The 17,712-nt window shown below is 35.0% G+C and overlaps 1 protein-coding gene across 1 annotated transcript; it reads right to left on the bottom strand.

Moving 5' to 3' along the window:
• Positions 1–12,723: 12,723 nt before the first annotated feature.
• Positions 12,724–17,410, bottom strand: LOC120176286 (zinc finger BED domain-containing protein DAYSLEEPER-like). Its single transcript, XM_039182733.1, has 2 exons — positions 17,324–17,410; positions 12,724–14,962 (listed from the first exon to the last, which is right to left on the bottom strand). The coding sequence occupies exon 2, from the start codon at positions 14,524–14,526 to the stop codon at positions 13,645–13,647; it is 882 nt and encodes a 293-aa protein (XP_039038664.1). The 5' UTR covers positions 14,527–14,962; positions 17,324–17,410; the 3' UTR covers positions 12,724–13,644.
• Between the last annotated feature and the right edge of the window lie 302 nt (positions 17,411–17,712).

Raw genomic sequence — 17,712 nt, 5'->3', positions numbered from 1 at the left:
ATTTTAATATTGATCGATTATTATTTTATTTATTATTTTATGCTTTAATTTTTTGTGTTTTTAACATTACTTGATTAAATCTTAGAGACACATTGAGCTTTGTATCTCACTCTGTTTCTGTCTTTCTTTTTCAGATTATCCAATTATAGGATCAGTTTAGCTATCCGAGTTGTGGTCTCGATTATATGTTTATGGGGTTTTAATATTTATTTCTCAACCATCTTAAAATGTGGCATGAGTTTATTTCTAATTTTGTATTCGGTAAATGTTTTAAAAGTCACTTATTAATAATTTTCATTCGTGGATTCTTTATGCGATCAACAAGGTCACCCTAATTCAATTATAACCCTTATATTGGGTCTAAGGGGTTACAGTGTCGATACTCCTAATTAAAATCCCTATTTTTTGCTCCAATTTAACCAGTATCAATATTGTTTATGCCAGTATCGATACTCGGACCTAGAAATGGTTATTTTAGGCTTGGAATACACCTAAATTTCATCCTAAATGTCATAGTTTGAGTTTAAATCATCTACTGAAGTTTTAGGTTCTAATTTAGGGTCTTAAGGTGTTATGAAACACATATTAAACAACAAATTCGTGATTTATCGTATGAATTAAAGTTGAAACCCTAACTGCTCAACAACACAAATCTTAGCAATTTCTTGAGATTTATGAAAGATCAATACTCTAAATATTAGAAATACACTACCTTGATTTTAGAAACTCAAAATGAACATCTCTTAGCTAGTAAGGACCTCCCTTTTTGAACTTGGTTGATTTTTCTCCCTTTTTTCCTCTAGCCAAAAAAATGCAAGGATTTCCCGATCAAAATAATGCTATAGGGAGTAAGAGGGATGGATTTGAGAATTATTAAAGTTGAGAAAATGAGTTCTTACCACCACTTGATGATATGGAGGCTTAGAGAGGGAAAAATAAGAGAACGAAAGAAGAATAAATAAAGAATAAGAGATGGGAAATTGGAATTCACGTCCAAAACAAATAAAACCCCCAAAATCAACTTTCATTTTCCTCAATGATCTAATTAGACTTTTAATCCTTTGTACTTTTTCTCATAATAAAAACTCACTTTTTTAAGGCTAATCGGGCCAAAATCCAAACTCAATTATGCCCAACGGCTTTACTTATGAATTTCACGAGCCCACAAATTGGGTTGTTACAACTCTCCCATCCTTAAATAAAATTTCGTCCTCGAAATTTACTCTTTCCAAATGATAACACGTCCTTGGGTCAAATGCTTAGAATCTCCAAACACCTAAACTCGTATTAAATCTGAAGAAAGAAGTTCTACAACCTGACAAGCAGCTGGGAACTCACAAAACCGATCTACGATTTTCTGAAGCGTTACCAATATCGGACTTCAAGTGAAAACCTTCGAGAAGCACTAAGCGAAAGAAATCACATTCTTGTTCTCTGACACTGTACGCTCAGAACGTTCTACAAGGATAATGCTACACCTTCATTCATTATTATCGCTAAATCATCCTCTAACTAACCTTACTAAATCGACTTAATTCATTTTGTAACCCAATATATAATTTATTTACTAGATATATGTAGCTCATCATGCTACACCCATAGATTTCACGACACTAGCCTACATTGTCTCGATATCGGCTATTAATGAGGTGATAACAATTCTCGACCAACGTCGACCTCTATGCTTCCGCTGCGTACATCTAATTCAATACTCATTCATAGTACCTAACTGTTTCTCATATACCTCGTGACCTACATATGCTCTACCCACCTGATTGAGCATCTAACCACGACTGAATATCGATCACTTGTCTAGCAAAACCTGCAACATTTGACTCTCCTGGAGAGTACATGAGACAAAATGAAGGTCTCTAACAACTGCACTCTGACTGTAGATTCTGATATTCTGAGTGTGACACTCATTATCTCTTACCATCATTGAGCTATCTGATAATGACCAATGCTAGTCATATGACACAAAACACACTTGATTTCCTTTAATCTGAAGCACAAAAAGTTTGTGATACTATGGAACATTGCATACTACCATGTGTTGTATATAGATGGCGTTCATATACCAACACGAAGACATAACTAATGAGGCTCGACTCACTTAGCTGATTCACTTATTGTTCGTGCACGAATACATACTGACAAAATTAGAGGAATCCCCACACCTCGATACTTGCAACTCAGTACCTGACCTATAGTACTCTTGGTACTTAGAGAGGAAAATTCAAAACTGCTATATAGGAGCATACATCCCGCTAACTTACTCCTCGAGAGTACTTGGGGCATATGTGCCTGATTAGCAACTGAAGTGTCGTTGCACTAACTGAGGTACATCTTGACATTTCTGGAAAATAGAGAGATTTGCATATTGGATAAAGTGACTTGGGTATTCTTAACACTTGTGAAAATATTCATCTCCAATGCGGAACTTGGGATTACTAGATCTCTGGATCTGAAATCTTAAGAATTAAACAAATCTTGTGCTAATATCCTCATTTAGGTCGATAATCGAGTCTAAACCTTATCCCTGAAGGAATATCTAAGGTAAACTTTGCTTATTTTTTGGGGTCTACCAACCCAATACGTAGATCCTCACACAAAGATTTATTTCTATCTAGTTCACTTAACACCACAAAAGGATGCAAGCACCCATGCCTACAAAAGCAAATGGAAAACTGAGACATCTGAAAACATACTCGGCATCTCATCTGCATTATCAACATACTGAGCATGTGTCTCTGCGATATGATAAGTGGGATCATACATCGTCGAACTGGGAATAGGTCGATTCACTCCTCTATTTTTCTGTCCGAGCATAGAACCAACACCATTCAAACTAGGGCAATCCCTCACCATATGTACTAAGGATATGCATCTATAACCTTTCCTAGAAAGCTTAAAACATCCCGCTTCGATGATTTTTGCCACAATGATCGAACTCCAAATACCTTAAAACTCTATCAGAGTCTCTTGAGCTCACCACAGAAGGAGAAGTTGATGGTCTTCTACAAGACCCTATGTCTGACCTCTAACTTGGCTAGAGTGACAAAGATGGTGTCACTATCCTCTACTCATACAGACCTCTGGTCCTCTCGACTGCTGACTAAGATCGGTCCCTAGCACATAAGTCCTCATACTTAAGCTACATGATTCGCCCAACAAACGCTTCCTCATAGTCTTGACCCTCTCTACGACATTAGATGACTCCACCACCAACTACTCATGGATATCCACATGAAGTCCTTTAAGGAACCTCTTACACCTCAAGGACTCGGTCACAACTAACTCTGAGTGTAACGGTTTAACCGGAAGAAATCTCTTTCGTTGAACTACACCCTCAACCCACTTATGTGTACCTAACCGATATATTTGCCTCTAAAATCATTTAGGAACTAATGCCACGTAGGAACCTTTGGCTACAGAGTTATCTCTATAGCTTTCTACCAATCGATAGAATCACCTTTGAGCAAAGAAGTAACGCACTCTAAATTACCCTCTGGGGTAAGTTGAAGTTGTCAAAGTCCTCATGGTCTCTTTTAACCATTGATCGGTCAAAATTGGATCATCATCACTTAAACCATAGAATTCAAGTATCTTATACTTTTTGGGTCCCTTTACCAAGCACTATATCAAAGATGTCATACTTAGAGCAATTGGCTGAGGAATTCGTGATATGCAAAATGACCACTACTACATTGAGCGTGGAAGTCAAACCTCTAAATATTGTCATCTTAATGATCCTCAAATATATCAAAATCTTGCGGTCCCCTACCCTAGATAGAAACTTTCACCAAAAGTCACCAGTGTGAGAGACACAACTCTCCACCCTACTAACGAGGATACACTCATAACCCAAAATCATTACCACTTTTAAAAACACGACCACAAAGAGAATGTACCATCAAGATTCTAGTCTTATAATAGTACTTTCAGTACCTGGGGGCATGTATTCAATGACACCTTACTATAACTAACCACTGGTTCCTAAAACCAACTCAACCTGACGCTTTGACACCATTAAATGTAACAACCTATACCCAATTGGGCTTAAAGTGCCACATTAGGCTACCGAGGCAATCCCTGATTTTCAAAACATGTTTATTTTCCTTTCAAACATACTAAATTATATCATAATTAAAACATAATTAACTATTATAAAACATTTTATAAATTCAGAGCTCAATGAAAAATAGTTTTAAATCGAATAATACAATGTAAGAATTTAAAACTCCAAGCACACAAGTAAGGGTCCTATGAATACACATGCCCAGTACAAGTAACCCTACAATACTCTGTGAGGAATGCTAGAAATCTTGCCGCGACGGTGCTTCTCGAACTGCTCACGCTACTGACCTGCCAACGGAAAACATCTGAAGGCTGAGTTTACAAAGCCCATTAGTATAATCACTAATCTAGAGCGACATAAGAATTTTATAAACATAAGAATGTTGAAGACATGGTATTAAGCAGTAGGTACATGCATGATCATAATCAAGTACTATCTACTTAGGATTCGACAGTTCTATCGTTCAAGCTTAAGTCTCATGCTTCCCTTAGTCTTCTACTAAAACCCTCGCTATAAGTATACAAATATTGGGTCTCTAACTGCAATACCAAAATGCAATAAGCATGATACATAATAAAACATCAATTATACATATATTTATTAACATTTTCATCAATACATAGAAGTCCCTCAGCACTGATACAAAAGTGCATTCACACTGATACTAAATTGCCTTAGCACTGTTGGCATATATCCGAATAATTTATATATGTACACACTTAGACGATCGTCATGCATATAAATAGCTTGAGTGTCCTTAGCATTTCCCAAGTAGCAAACAAAGGCATCAGTCTTTTGGAATCTTACCTCATAAGGTTCTTATAGTTATCACACATAGTATTATTATCTTGTTGTTATATTTTCATTATTATCATTTACAACATAAGTAGGTGAGAGCGCTCCCCCACTAACTAGTATTTCGACCATTCTCTCTCTTAGAATATTATGCAAAAGCTTAATAGTATTTTAAAGTCTTATACCCTCAAGGCTATTTATAATCATTTCTGCCTAGGCATACATAAAGTCCAAGGACCACACAACACTGACATCACTAATCCACTCCTCACGAGTGTTTGGGCCTCACGCCCTACTTAGCTCCTAAAGTGCCTCACACATCGACAATGCCCCACTAGGGCTACTAAGGTAACCTAACTATACCCTTGCATAATTGGACTCACTGAAGTGAGGCTATCATCTCACTAGTCGATATCTCGTTCGATACTAAAGGATATTTTAATGACTCTATCTCAAGAGTGGTCTCTATGCATTTTGTGATTCAACAACACTTACTGAGTTTGTTGATCACTGTCTGAAGCATTAGCAGCCTAATACCTAACTCATGTTCATTTCTGAGTGGTACTCTATTTGACCCCATCGTACTTCCCTTTAGAACCTCTTGAACTGAAAATGATAGTTTACTCTTCCTGGGTTCACTAACACTCTTGAAGCTCATGTTTTTCGCTATTATTGAATTTAATATATCATCATATCACTTATCAGATATCCCCTAAACGATTCTCGATCCCAACTATTCGTATAAGTCCTCGATTGAAGATACTTTGGCATATTACGCTTAATATGGTTACACTTGATGTAACATGCTCTTACGAGTGTTTCTAGGTATGCTTAGTCATGTATGTCCTTCCCCAACTAAGTCTTACTATTGCGGACTGTTCTTAGGTCTTACGGACCTTAAACATGTCAAATCTGACCATCCAAAGTGAATAGTATCGATAAACTAGGGTCAAGTATCGATATCCCTATAACACCCTAATCCAGTTTGACCCAAATATCTATGGATTACCATGTTACACGGGACTAAAAAAATAGTGATCCAAAAATTTTCTTTAAAACTACTTAGTAAATCAGTGAAATAATTCATCTGCGATGGTAAAAGTAAAACTGGTAATAAACCGAGTTTACAAAAAAATGGGGAGCTCCCAAAATACATCCAAAATAATACAAATATTGAGTACCAAATAAAGTTATGTCTGAATACATAAAAGGGGTTCATAACAGTACATACCCTCTAAAGATGACTCAAGAAGTACTTTGAATGTCTCTAAAAATCTGGTCTGTTGCACTTGAATGCCTGGCGAAGATAACTTCCGATGATCTGCTCCCTAAGAATCTGTACATGAAAACACATTTCGAATATTGAGCTTAAAAGAGCTAGCTAGCGACACAAGTCTGAAACATGCGGAGATATAATATATTAAAACCTAATATACTAAATTGTGGCAGGCATCAGGGTGCGGTAAAAGGATTCTGTCATCTCGGAGCTCACGCTCTTCTAGCCTACCGGGTGGGAATCCGAAATTATATCATCGAAAACTTACACCCACCAACCACTCAGTTGAGTCTTGAGCCATCTGGCGCCCATTCAGTTGTTGAACTGCCATAGCACTGACTTAGATATCCACTTATCGTCGTACTCTGTTAAAAAGGAACTTGGGCGTCCTTACTATTTCTCGAACGTTAAACAATGCTAGTTTTATGTAGCCCAACTGTTACGATTTCTATTGTTCTGATATTAATTAATGTTATCGCTTGAAGTCTTATTTTCTATTAATCGAGTTTATTTTTGGTAGCTAGAGTCTGATCCTTTAACCCCTAGATTATTTATCAAAATATGCTCGTGGGTATCGATACTTACCCTTCAATATTGATATTGAACCCTTGGTATCGATAGCCACTTGTTGGTATCGATACTCCCGTCTGACGTGGCTATTTGGTTAAGGCAGTATCGATACTCAAAGTTGAGTATCGATACTCTGGTGTTGGGGTATCGATACTTGATCGAGTATCGATACCAAATTTTTGGTTGATGTTTTAAAAATTACCTCAGTATCGATACCCCTATGGTGAGTATCGATACTCGTACAATGGTATCGATACCCAATTGATGAATCTTGATACTACCCTTATAAAACTACCTAATTTATACATGATTGAAGAACAGTATCAATATTGTTCTTGCAGTATCGATAATGTTGCTACTAGGTACTCTGTCTTGGCATGTAAAATCCCATCTTTCTACCCCCCCAAAGGCCTCATTGAGGTCCCCAAATGATATTTAAGTGTTTTACTTTATATTAAGGGTTAAAAAGTGGTCTTAAACATATTGAAAACACTAAAATAATGCAATCTACCATGAACATGCTTCAAGCTTAAGCAACTTACCAATCCCATCTAAATGAGCTACATATGGTATAAATGACTCAAGAGTGAGTTATTTGATGATTCTAGGCTGTTGGAAACGTAAAAAGCTCAACCCAAGGTAAGTTTTCCCTTTCTTTAGCTTTGGTGTTTTCTCCAACCTTTTTCACTAGACAAAACCAAATGCAAGGATTAGTAGTTGAGTTTAATGCTTTAAGAGACCCTAAGGACTCTTCTTAAGCCTAGAGATCACTAGAAATAGGTTGAAATCTCTTAATCCCTTTAAACCCCTACAAAACTCGTTTCTTGAAAACAATCACCAAACCTTGCAAAAAGGGTAATGAAATGAAGCTTGAGATGAGTATGTTAGGTTTAGGAATAGGCATAGGCCGAGTTTCGGCCAACCCGACCAGACCCAAAAATTTTACATCATTCACTGACCCGATCCGACCCGAAAAATATATACCCTCCATCTGACCCGAATTTTTGAGATAAAATTTGAACCCTACCTGACCCGACCCAAAATAAAATAAAAAAACATTATTTTATTCAATAAAAATAGTAATTTAATTGAAAAAATAATATATAAAGGGGTATTATTATAATTATTCCTAAATACATAAGGTAAAATTATATTTTTTAGGGTCGGGTCGGGTATTTTTCACCATAAACTAGAATTTAACTCGACCCGAATATCACCTTTAAATAGGCATGTAAATGAACTGAACGTTCAGCGAACCGTTCATGAACCGTGCGGCGGGAAGTTCGTTTATGTGCGTTTATTTATTAAATGAACGAACATGAACAAGATTTTGTGTTCGTTTAATTAAATGAACGAACATGAACATAGGTCTCATTCGTTCATTTACATTCGTGAACGTTTGGTTATGTTCGTTCGGTTATGTTCGTTTATGTTCATTCGGTTATGTTCGTTTATGTTCATTCATTTATGTTTAACCCAATCTTCTTAAATCAATTTTGGTGACCAATTTGTAAGTATCTTAAAAATATTAATTAATATGATATTCTGATGATCAATTTCATAATTAACCCAATTTTATTTGGAGATTAAATCCAATATGTTAACCCGTGAGGCACCTCGCACCTATATTCATTTTCCCCTTTTTTTCCCAAACCCTAGTGTTCACTAGAGAGTGGAGACGATTGCTGAAAGCTTCAAAACAAGTTATATTATAGTGCAATCTGAAGTTTTACATGTATGTTTTCATCTCTTTCTCTGTTTTATTTGGCTTAATAGTTGATATGTAAAGTTACTGCGGGTATCTTCACATCTAAAACTCAAGAAAACATCATACTTCTTTCTAGAAATAAATGGGAAGATAAAGGTAACAATCGGAAGTATATGAGCATCAGTAAAGAGAAAAATATATAGAATTTGCCAGAAAACAAAACAAAGGTTTCTATGCAATTTCTGCAAAATAGTGTAATAGCGGAAGTAATGGGTTTTCTAGGAAGAACCCATTAATAAGTAGAAAATACACTTTGACAATGAACTTTTGTTTTCATAGTTCTTGTGTGACCTTTAGTTGTGGAGTAGACTTTAGGTACGTTAAAATTTTGAATGGTGGTTTAGCAATAATATCAGTTACGATATGTAGCATCGAAGGGATTTCGGATCTATGTTATTGCCTTGTAGTCCAATTTGTACCGTTCAAAATCTTCATGATGTTAAATTTTCTACTCTGCCAACGGAAAAGACCATTATTAACAAACCTCACTAAAGTCCGACATTGATGTCACAAAACTTTTAGCCGGCGAATTTATTAGAATAATGTAGTGGAAAATGATTGTTCATATGTAATCATGGACCACTAAGATAAATGTTATATCGTTAAATTAAAGTCATGTGAATCATTTAATATCTTTAAAAGATCGATCAAAATATTTGATATCTTCAAACATTTCATCACTGCTAATCAGCTCTTACGCTATTTATCACTGTAGATTTGGTTGATTTGCATTTTCGACTATTTTTCATGAAAGAACAATGGAAGGTAGGGTCTCCAACGTTTATGTTCGTTTATGTTCCTGTTCATTTATATTCGTGTTTGTTTATGTTCGTGTTTGCTTATGTTTGTTTATTTATTAAATGAACGAACATGAACAAGTTATATTCCTTAATAAACGAACATGAACAAAAAAAAATTGTTCGTTTATGTTCGTGTTCGTTTATGTTCATTTATTTATTAAATGAACGAACATGAACATAACTCTGTTCGTGTGCGTTCGGTTTGTTTACAGGCCTACCTTTAAAAAAACCTAACCCGAACCGATCCGAACACGAATTTTTTAAGAAAACCCGACCCGATCGGTCGGGTCAGAAAACGTTGGGTTCGGGTCCTATACCCATCCCTAGTTAGGTTCTTACCTCTTGGATATTGAAAAGAGTCTGAATTTCCATAAAGGTTTCACCTTTTACTTAGAAAACTAAGGAAGAATATGAAGAAGAATGGAGCTTGGGGGAAAAGAAGACAAATGAAAAGAAAATAGTAGTAGGGAATCAGACATGGGATCACTATTTTATAAATGGTACTCAATCTTTTTTTAACAGGGGTTTAATTGCACTCTGGGTCCTCCTGGTTTTAGCTACAACCTATAAACACCCTTTTAGCCTCTTTTGGGCTTATCTAAAGCCCAATCCACTTCAATTTGGGTCAAAACCTCCTACAAGCTAGAAATTAATCCAAGGCTCATTCTCAGGTTAGCCTAAAACTTTTAACACGAGATTCGGGGTGTTACAACCCCTATGAATATACGTACCAAAAATGTATTATGTTATGAAAATAGGGTCTCAGTATCGATACGATCACCTTAAGTATCGATATCGATACTCCCGATCGAAATCCCTAATTTTTGCCCCAATTTAACCAGTATTGATATTGTTCATCCTAGTATCAATGCTAAAACCCATAAATGATTATTTTAGGCTCGAGAAACACTCAAAATTCATCCTAAATGTCATAGTTTGAGTCTAAATCATGTATTGAAGTTTTGTGTAGTTATTTAGGATCTTAAGGTGTCATAAAACACATAATGAACAACAAATTTGTGATTTATGGCATGAATCAAAGTTGAAACCCTAAATGCTCAACAACACAAATCTTAGCAATTTCTTGAGATTTGTGAAAGCTCAATACTCCTAAGGATTTGAAATACACTACATTGATTTTAGAAACCCAAAATGAACCTCCCTTAACTAGCGAGCACCTCCTTTTTTTAACCTGATTGATTTTCTCCCTTTTTTTCCTCTAGCCACAAAAATGCAAGGATTTCCTTAACAAAATAATGTTATAGGGAGTAAGAGGGACATATTTGAGACTTAATAAAGTTGAAAAAAATGATTTTTTAGCACCACGTGATGATATGGAGGCTTAGAGAGGAAAAAAGAAGAAATAAAAAAAAGAGGAGATGAGAAATGGGAACCCATGTCCTAAACAAATAAAAGCCCCCAAAATTAGTTTCCATATTCCTCAATGGTCTAATTACACTTTTAGTCCTTTGCTTTTTGTCTCATAATAAAGAATCCCTTTTTAAGGCTAATTGGGCCCAAATCCAAACTCAATTAAGCCCAACAACTTTACTTATGAATCTCATGAGGTCCACTTACCTCTCAGGTAAACTCAAAATTACTAGCCTAAAAATTGGGGTGTTACAGGATCACCTTAATGAAAAGGAGAAGAAATTGCTTAGATACTTAGTGTCTTACTGTCTTAGGCGTCATGTGACAACGCTAGATGGATGGGCGAAAGAGAGGAGATAGGGTTTCGCGTCTGCCAGTAAACTTATCATGGCCTCTCTCATATTCTAATTTGCCTTCTAAGTGTGATTAATTAAGTCTAATTTTCTCATCTATTCGTTGTTTATTGTAACCCCTTAAATTCAATCTAGATGTTATCGTTGAATCGTGAAGATCACTGTGACAGAACTTTATAAATCAAAACATTTTTAAGAACCATTAATAATTATTAAAGAATAATATAATATAAATAAGCAGTAGTTGACAAACTCATAAAAATTAATATTAAAAACTCATATATTTATAAAGTAATGCATATCAAATCATATAGTCCAAAATCCATAAAATAGTATCCTTTAACTCTAAATATATAATTTAAAAATTCGATAAAAGATTTTTGAATATAATTAAAGTCCGCTAATAATCATATTGTGTAGAATGAAAAAAAAATCACTTGATGATCCTTCAAGTATCAAAACGATCCTTCAAGTATCAAAACGATCCTAACAATTAAGAGAATCTGAAAAGGAAAAAAAAATTAAAGTGAGTTATAGAACTCAGTATGTCCTCTAAATGTATGTCAAACAACACAAACTATCGATAATTTAGACATAACATCATATTCGATATGGAATAAAAACAAACTACTACCTCATCTACATCGCGAAACAATTACTCAATGATTAGATATTATCATCCGATAAGGATGAACCTCCTTGTTATTAGGTTATTGAACGTTACCATCCACTAAGGATGAACCAATCTTCTATTCGGTTATTGGACATTCTCATCCAATAAGGATGAACTAGTCTATTATTCGATAATTTCACAAACTTAACCCAATGCAACATACATGACGAGTGTCCTTTCAATATACATCAGTAAATTATACATCATCAAGTTAAAGTTATGGTAAACGATAAACAGAAAATGCATGCATAGGTATTCCTTACTCAAGTTTATCAAATAACGTATATGGACGTACAATTCTGCAATCATGCACTAAGACGATCCAATAGAAAATAAATAGAGTAATTAAAACACTATCATGTCAAGCATACATGCATGAATACAATCAACCAAAATCATATTAGGCAAGGAACACACCGAATCACTTACTATTATCACTAGCCTTGAATGGCATGTCATGGCTTTGTTCTCAATGGAAACAACCCAATATCTCACGTGTCTTTTAGAGTTTCAAACCAACATCTCACGTGTCTTTTAGATAATCGCCGACAAGTAGGCTAAAATAGTCGGTGGTTCCTATTAACGTATGCAATTTCTACACGAAGTTCTTGGAGCCGGACATTTCTCCTGTTAATTTTCTCCTCTTCATAGGGTTTAGCCCTCCATTAGGTCATTATACTGTTTTTAGGGTCAAATCTGGCAACTATTGCATAGAGAAGAAAATATTGTTCTGAATTACTACATAACTTGGTGCATGGTTTCCACGTGTATCTAGTAACTATTACATTAGGACGTCTAGCAATCCCTCATCAATCGACACCGTTTTCAATAAAATATTTTTAAGAATATTTAAAACTTGTTTGTATCCTTAACATTTGTAATTGACCCATATTCACACCCAGCAGCATGTAACCATTAAGAACTAATTAAATATACGAAAACTAAGCTAAACGTGCTATTCGAATCTGACATTACCACACTAGAATTCGAGGCATTGTTGAACCAAATTGAAGTTTTTTTTTTTCTCAGAAAGCATTCGAGCTACTTGCAAGCCAGATGCCATCTTTATACCCAACCTGCAACTTCCATGTCAAGCTCACTTTATGGTGTTAATGACACAGCCAACAAGAGAGGGAGGGCCATTTCAGTACACTGTACAACTAATTCACTTACAATAGGAATTAATATGGAGTTGGATCATAATTACCCATACAACTTCTTTAAATGCAACAGAGAGAGAAAGTTATTGACAAAAAATAATGCTAACCTCACAAGGTCACTCCCACCTTATCCAAGGTCAGCGAAAACTAACCATCGAGTTCACTCCGTATCCAATCTTGTGCACACATGAAGGCTTGAATTGTAGATGGAGGCTATGAGCTCCAGTTATGATCCAGCACTCTTCCCCCGATGTCGAATCTTGATTCTGATGCAACTTTAGATATGGGAATCCCTAGAATATTACGTGCCATCATGGATAGGATAGGATACCTTGGAGTGTGAACCTTCCACCAATTCAATACGTTGAAATCGACATTACGAGGAAACAGTGATTCCTCCAGGTACTTGTCTAGATCAGAATTAGATCCCTCGGCTTGAGAAGTTTCGTGAAGGAACTTGTCGGAACCCATTAACCTATCCATATAATCTTTTGCGGAACTGGGGGTACCACTTGCTTGCCAATCCGGTCCCTGATCAATGGAAGATGCTAATGGGGAGACAATAGAATGTTCATTGTAAAGCGATCTAATACACTCGAAAACTTCATCAATAAGCACCGAAGCACTATCGCCATATAATTGTGGGTAGTAATACTCCAAGAGCTTCATTTTGAATCGAGGATCTAACATTGCTGCAACAGCTAATCCTACATTGCCCGTATCCCAGTACTCTTCAAAGTTCTTTCTCATCTTTAGAGCCAAGGAACAGATAAATTCATCAGGATTCTTGCATCATTGGATCAACTGCAAGTGAATATCACAGATCTAGGGGGGAAATATATTTGCAGTTGGATACTTGCTTCTTGCAAAAACATTAGCAACTTCAAGAAGCTCGTAATGGTACTTGGTCTATCCCATTCTAAATCAGATAAAAGAAACTTCATGTTGACAGGGTCATGATCTCGTAGGCAAGAGAAAACTTGCCTGTATTCTAAGGCAACTTCGAGCATAAAATACGTTGAGTTCCATTTCATTGGGTTATCAATACATAAGCATTTTTTAGTTTCAACCTGAACTTCATCAGCCAGCTCATTGAATGTGGCATGTGTTGCTGCTGAGCCTTTAACATAATGAATGCTTGCCCTTATTTTCTGAGTAACTTCACCGAGAGCTTCCAAGGCATCATGAGCCATGCAGTTGAGAAGAACTATAGCACATCGAACATAAAATAATTGACCATTACAATAAAGGAACCTACTTTGCGACAGCCGATAGCTGATTCTATCAACAATGTTATCACTAGTAAAACTGTCAAATATCATAGAAAACAACTTCCGATCTATATTCCAATCCATCAGACAATTCACTATAACTTCTGAATGCTTGTCTTCTGTAAAAGAGGGACCAATGGTAACAAAATTCAAAATCTTCTTTTTTAGCTGCCAATCCTCATCAATATAGTGTGCTGCCAAACTCAGGTATGCAGCAGCACCATCTGAAGCAGTCCACATACTAGCAGATACACTGAATTTTCCAGGCAGCTTATCAAAAATTTCATAAACCTTTTGCTTCTCCTTCACATAGATTTCCATGCAATCAGCTTCAACTTTATTACACGTCACAAGTTCAAACAAGGGCTGTAGATTCCGGACAAATATCTTGAACCAGGCATGCTCCACCATAGCCTACGGATAGTTATGCAATATGATAATGCAGGCAAGATCAAATTGGCTCCGCCTTTGATCCAAGCTATTACTACCAATGCCAACATGCTCATTTTTAATATGTTCTTGTTCATATCTAAGATTCACAATACTAAGGACTTCGTCCTTCTTCTGCTCGACCAATATTTACAAAGGCAAGAGAACCTTCCTTTTACTTCTCTTTAGCAGAAAAGTATTGTGATATGCCATGATTAGATCTTCTTTGACACCTAATTAAATGGTTCCTCAGATGCGAGGTTCCACTAGTACTTGATCCACTAAGTTTCTTCTTACAATGCCTACAAATGGCCACAAATGTGTCACCCTTTTTCACTCTATCGAAATCGTTCCAGACAATAGATTTCAATATGCTCGAATTTACTATGACCGCATCAGACATATCCATGACATGAACCTAGTAATTTGCAAATATGTGCATATTAGAAAAGTACTTAGCACCCTATATAATTAATGCAACTACCAAGAAGGGAGTAAAAGACTGCAATCATGAAGATCCAAAAAAAGGCCACATTTGTTATAGGAACAAATAATAGAACACATATAGAGGTTCTCATAACATTCCAAGATCCCAAAATATTCAAAACTGTTGAAATGTTCATAACCTTTACAGAGTACATGTCAGCAAAACATAAATACATCTATAACAGGAACATAATAATAATTGTGTGCGAGGCAATGGCAATTCCTATGGTTCTTTTACATGCTATTAAAAAAAGTCAATCATCCATAAATGATCATAATCTAATTCTAAGGTAACAAAGAAGAAACAATGACAAGTAGGAAAATTGATATGAGACCTGAGATGCAAGAACCAAGTAACAATTTATAAGTAGTTGCCATATGGAAACGAATGTTTAAACTTACAAAATATTTGCTAGAGAACAAGTATATTAGGTTATCACACAAGAAAAATAAAGGGTTTAATAACTGTCCTTTTCTTTTCCGGATTTTGATAATGCATATATTATTTAAAGTTCAAAAAAAAATAAAAATGGTCAGAACATAAGCTACTCAATGTACAGATTTAATCCAAGAAAAATTAACAAAACCACCCAAAATAATCTATAAAGACCAGTGAAGAACAAAACAAATTAACATTTCCTATGAAAGCTAACAAGTTAAATAGTACCGCCAATGACGATTTGATCATAAAACCGCTGATTAATGGAACAATCAGAAAACACAGCACCAATAAAAGATTCATTAACTTTTCTTTCCATAAGCTCTTTTTCTTCATTCCCTTAGGGTGCGTTTGGTTCACGGAATGCAAGAATACCGGCGGGAATAAGATTACCGACGGGAATAAGATTACTAAGAATGTTGCATTTTTGTGTTTGGTTTGTTTAGCAAGAATGTAAAATTACAGTGTTTGGTTAAAGGAATAAAAGATTATTGGAATGTATATTTTACCAAATTGTACTTATTATATATTTGTTTTTTTAACAAGTTGAATACTACTATAATTAATTTATATATTTTCTTTAAAAATTTTAAATTCATAAAATTTATATTATTTTTTTTATAAAATTGAAAAGATAAATATGTTTAATGAAAGTGTAAAATTTTATTTTAAACCCTAAACTTTATATAAAATTCTAATTATGAATATTTTTTTGTAAATCTACAATAGTTTAAGGATAAATTTGTAATTTAACCTTCGTAGAATTTTTTTTATTCAACGAGAGAATAAGAATATATTTTTAAAAAATATTAAGGGCATTTTAGTCTAAAATACCGGGAATGTAATAATAACTAAGGGAATGAGGAATCACATTCTCAATAATATACTTCAAAATAGGGCTGTAAATGAGACGAGACAGATTGCGAGCTACTCGAGATCGACTAGATCAAGGCTCGATAAATACTCGGATCGAATGGACTCGACTCGAGCTCAAGCTCGACTCGAGTTCTTAACGAGCCGAAACGAGTTACTTGATATTCGACTCGAAAAGCTCGTGAGCAACTCGAAAACATAATATATTAATATTTTATTTTTAAAAAAATAAATTATTAATAATATTAACATCTATGTATTGATTTTTTTAAATACAGTAAGATTTTCATGTATTTAAGGTTAAGGTTCGAGTTCGAGTTTAAGGCTTCAATCAAGTTAAGTTTAAGAATTTTTTTCGTCATTTAGAGATTTCTCGAGCTACTCACTAGCTTCAATTCAAGATTTCGAGTTCGAGTCTAGCTTGAAAATTTTAAGTTCGCGAGTTTTCGAGTCGAATTTCATTTCAGAATTTTCGAGTCGAGTCAAGCTCAACACGACTCGAGCTCGACTCGGCTCGTTTATACCCTATCTCAAAATATTACTGTTGAGAATAAAAGATTATTGAGGTTGGAAATGTTTGCAAACTAAACAGGAAATAACATTCCATTCCACGGTAATCTCATATACCCTAAACCAAACGCAAATCCCAATCTATAAGAATCATAGCTCTAGAATTTCAATAATGAATATAATTAACATTCAGTTAAATTTAAAGTTTTTGTTGCTTCTAAAATTAACGAAAAAAGTTAAATACCATTCATAGAAAGCAGCAAATGCAACCAACTTCATTCCCATTTAAAAACGAAATGGAAAGAACCGCAAAAATACCATTCATTTTCAACATGAGAGGATGCACGAGGAAGCAGTAAAATTAAAAAACAAAATCACGCAGCAAGAACATTTCTTTGATAACAAGATCATAGAAGAAGTCAAAAAGAAATTATTTGTGAAATGAAAAGGAAAAAGTGTAGAACGTAGTACCGGTACGGGCAGTGGATTTAATTGGGTTATATTTGCGGGTATCGGATTGGGTCGACCTGCGGGTTCTGAGGTGAAGAGGAAACGGGGAGAGAGATAATGAGCGGCCACGAAGAGACCTGGTTTTACTTATTCAACACTACTTCTATACCTCTTTCAATCCAACGGCCAATATTCTCTTCTATTTATCGGACGGAAGAACTCGGTTAGCAACACTAAGATAATCAATTAACTGTCAAAAAAAATTTAATCTACAAAATTACAATAAATACACTTAATAGAATCTATTTATATTAACGATTACAAAAGTATAATAAAGTTGATAATTAAAATATATTTAAATTAAAATAAAATTTGAACGAAACAAGCGGACTCGTTAGTAAAAATATTGT

The sequence above is a fragment of the Hibiscus syriacus genome, unplaced genomic scaffold (genome assembly GCF_006381635.1).
Source record: "Hibiscus syriacus cultivar Baekdansim isolate YM2019G1 unplaced genomic scaffold, ASM638163v2 tig00112231_pilon, whole genome shotgun sequence".
Taxonomy (NCBI): domain Eukaryota; kingdom Viridiplantae; phylum Streptophyta; class Magnoliopsida; order Malvales; family Malvaceae; genus Hibiscus; species Hibiscus syriacus.
Note: the sequence above shows the minus strand (reverse complement) of the source record. Positions and strands in the feature narration are given on the sequence as shown.

Bases quoted from the DNA above. Each gene is read 5' to 3' on its own strand.
- LOC120176286 (XM_039182733.1), bottom strand. From the start codon at position 14,526: ATGGTGGAGCATGCCTGGTTCAAGATATTTGTCCGGAATCTACAGCCC.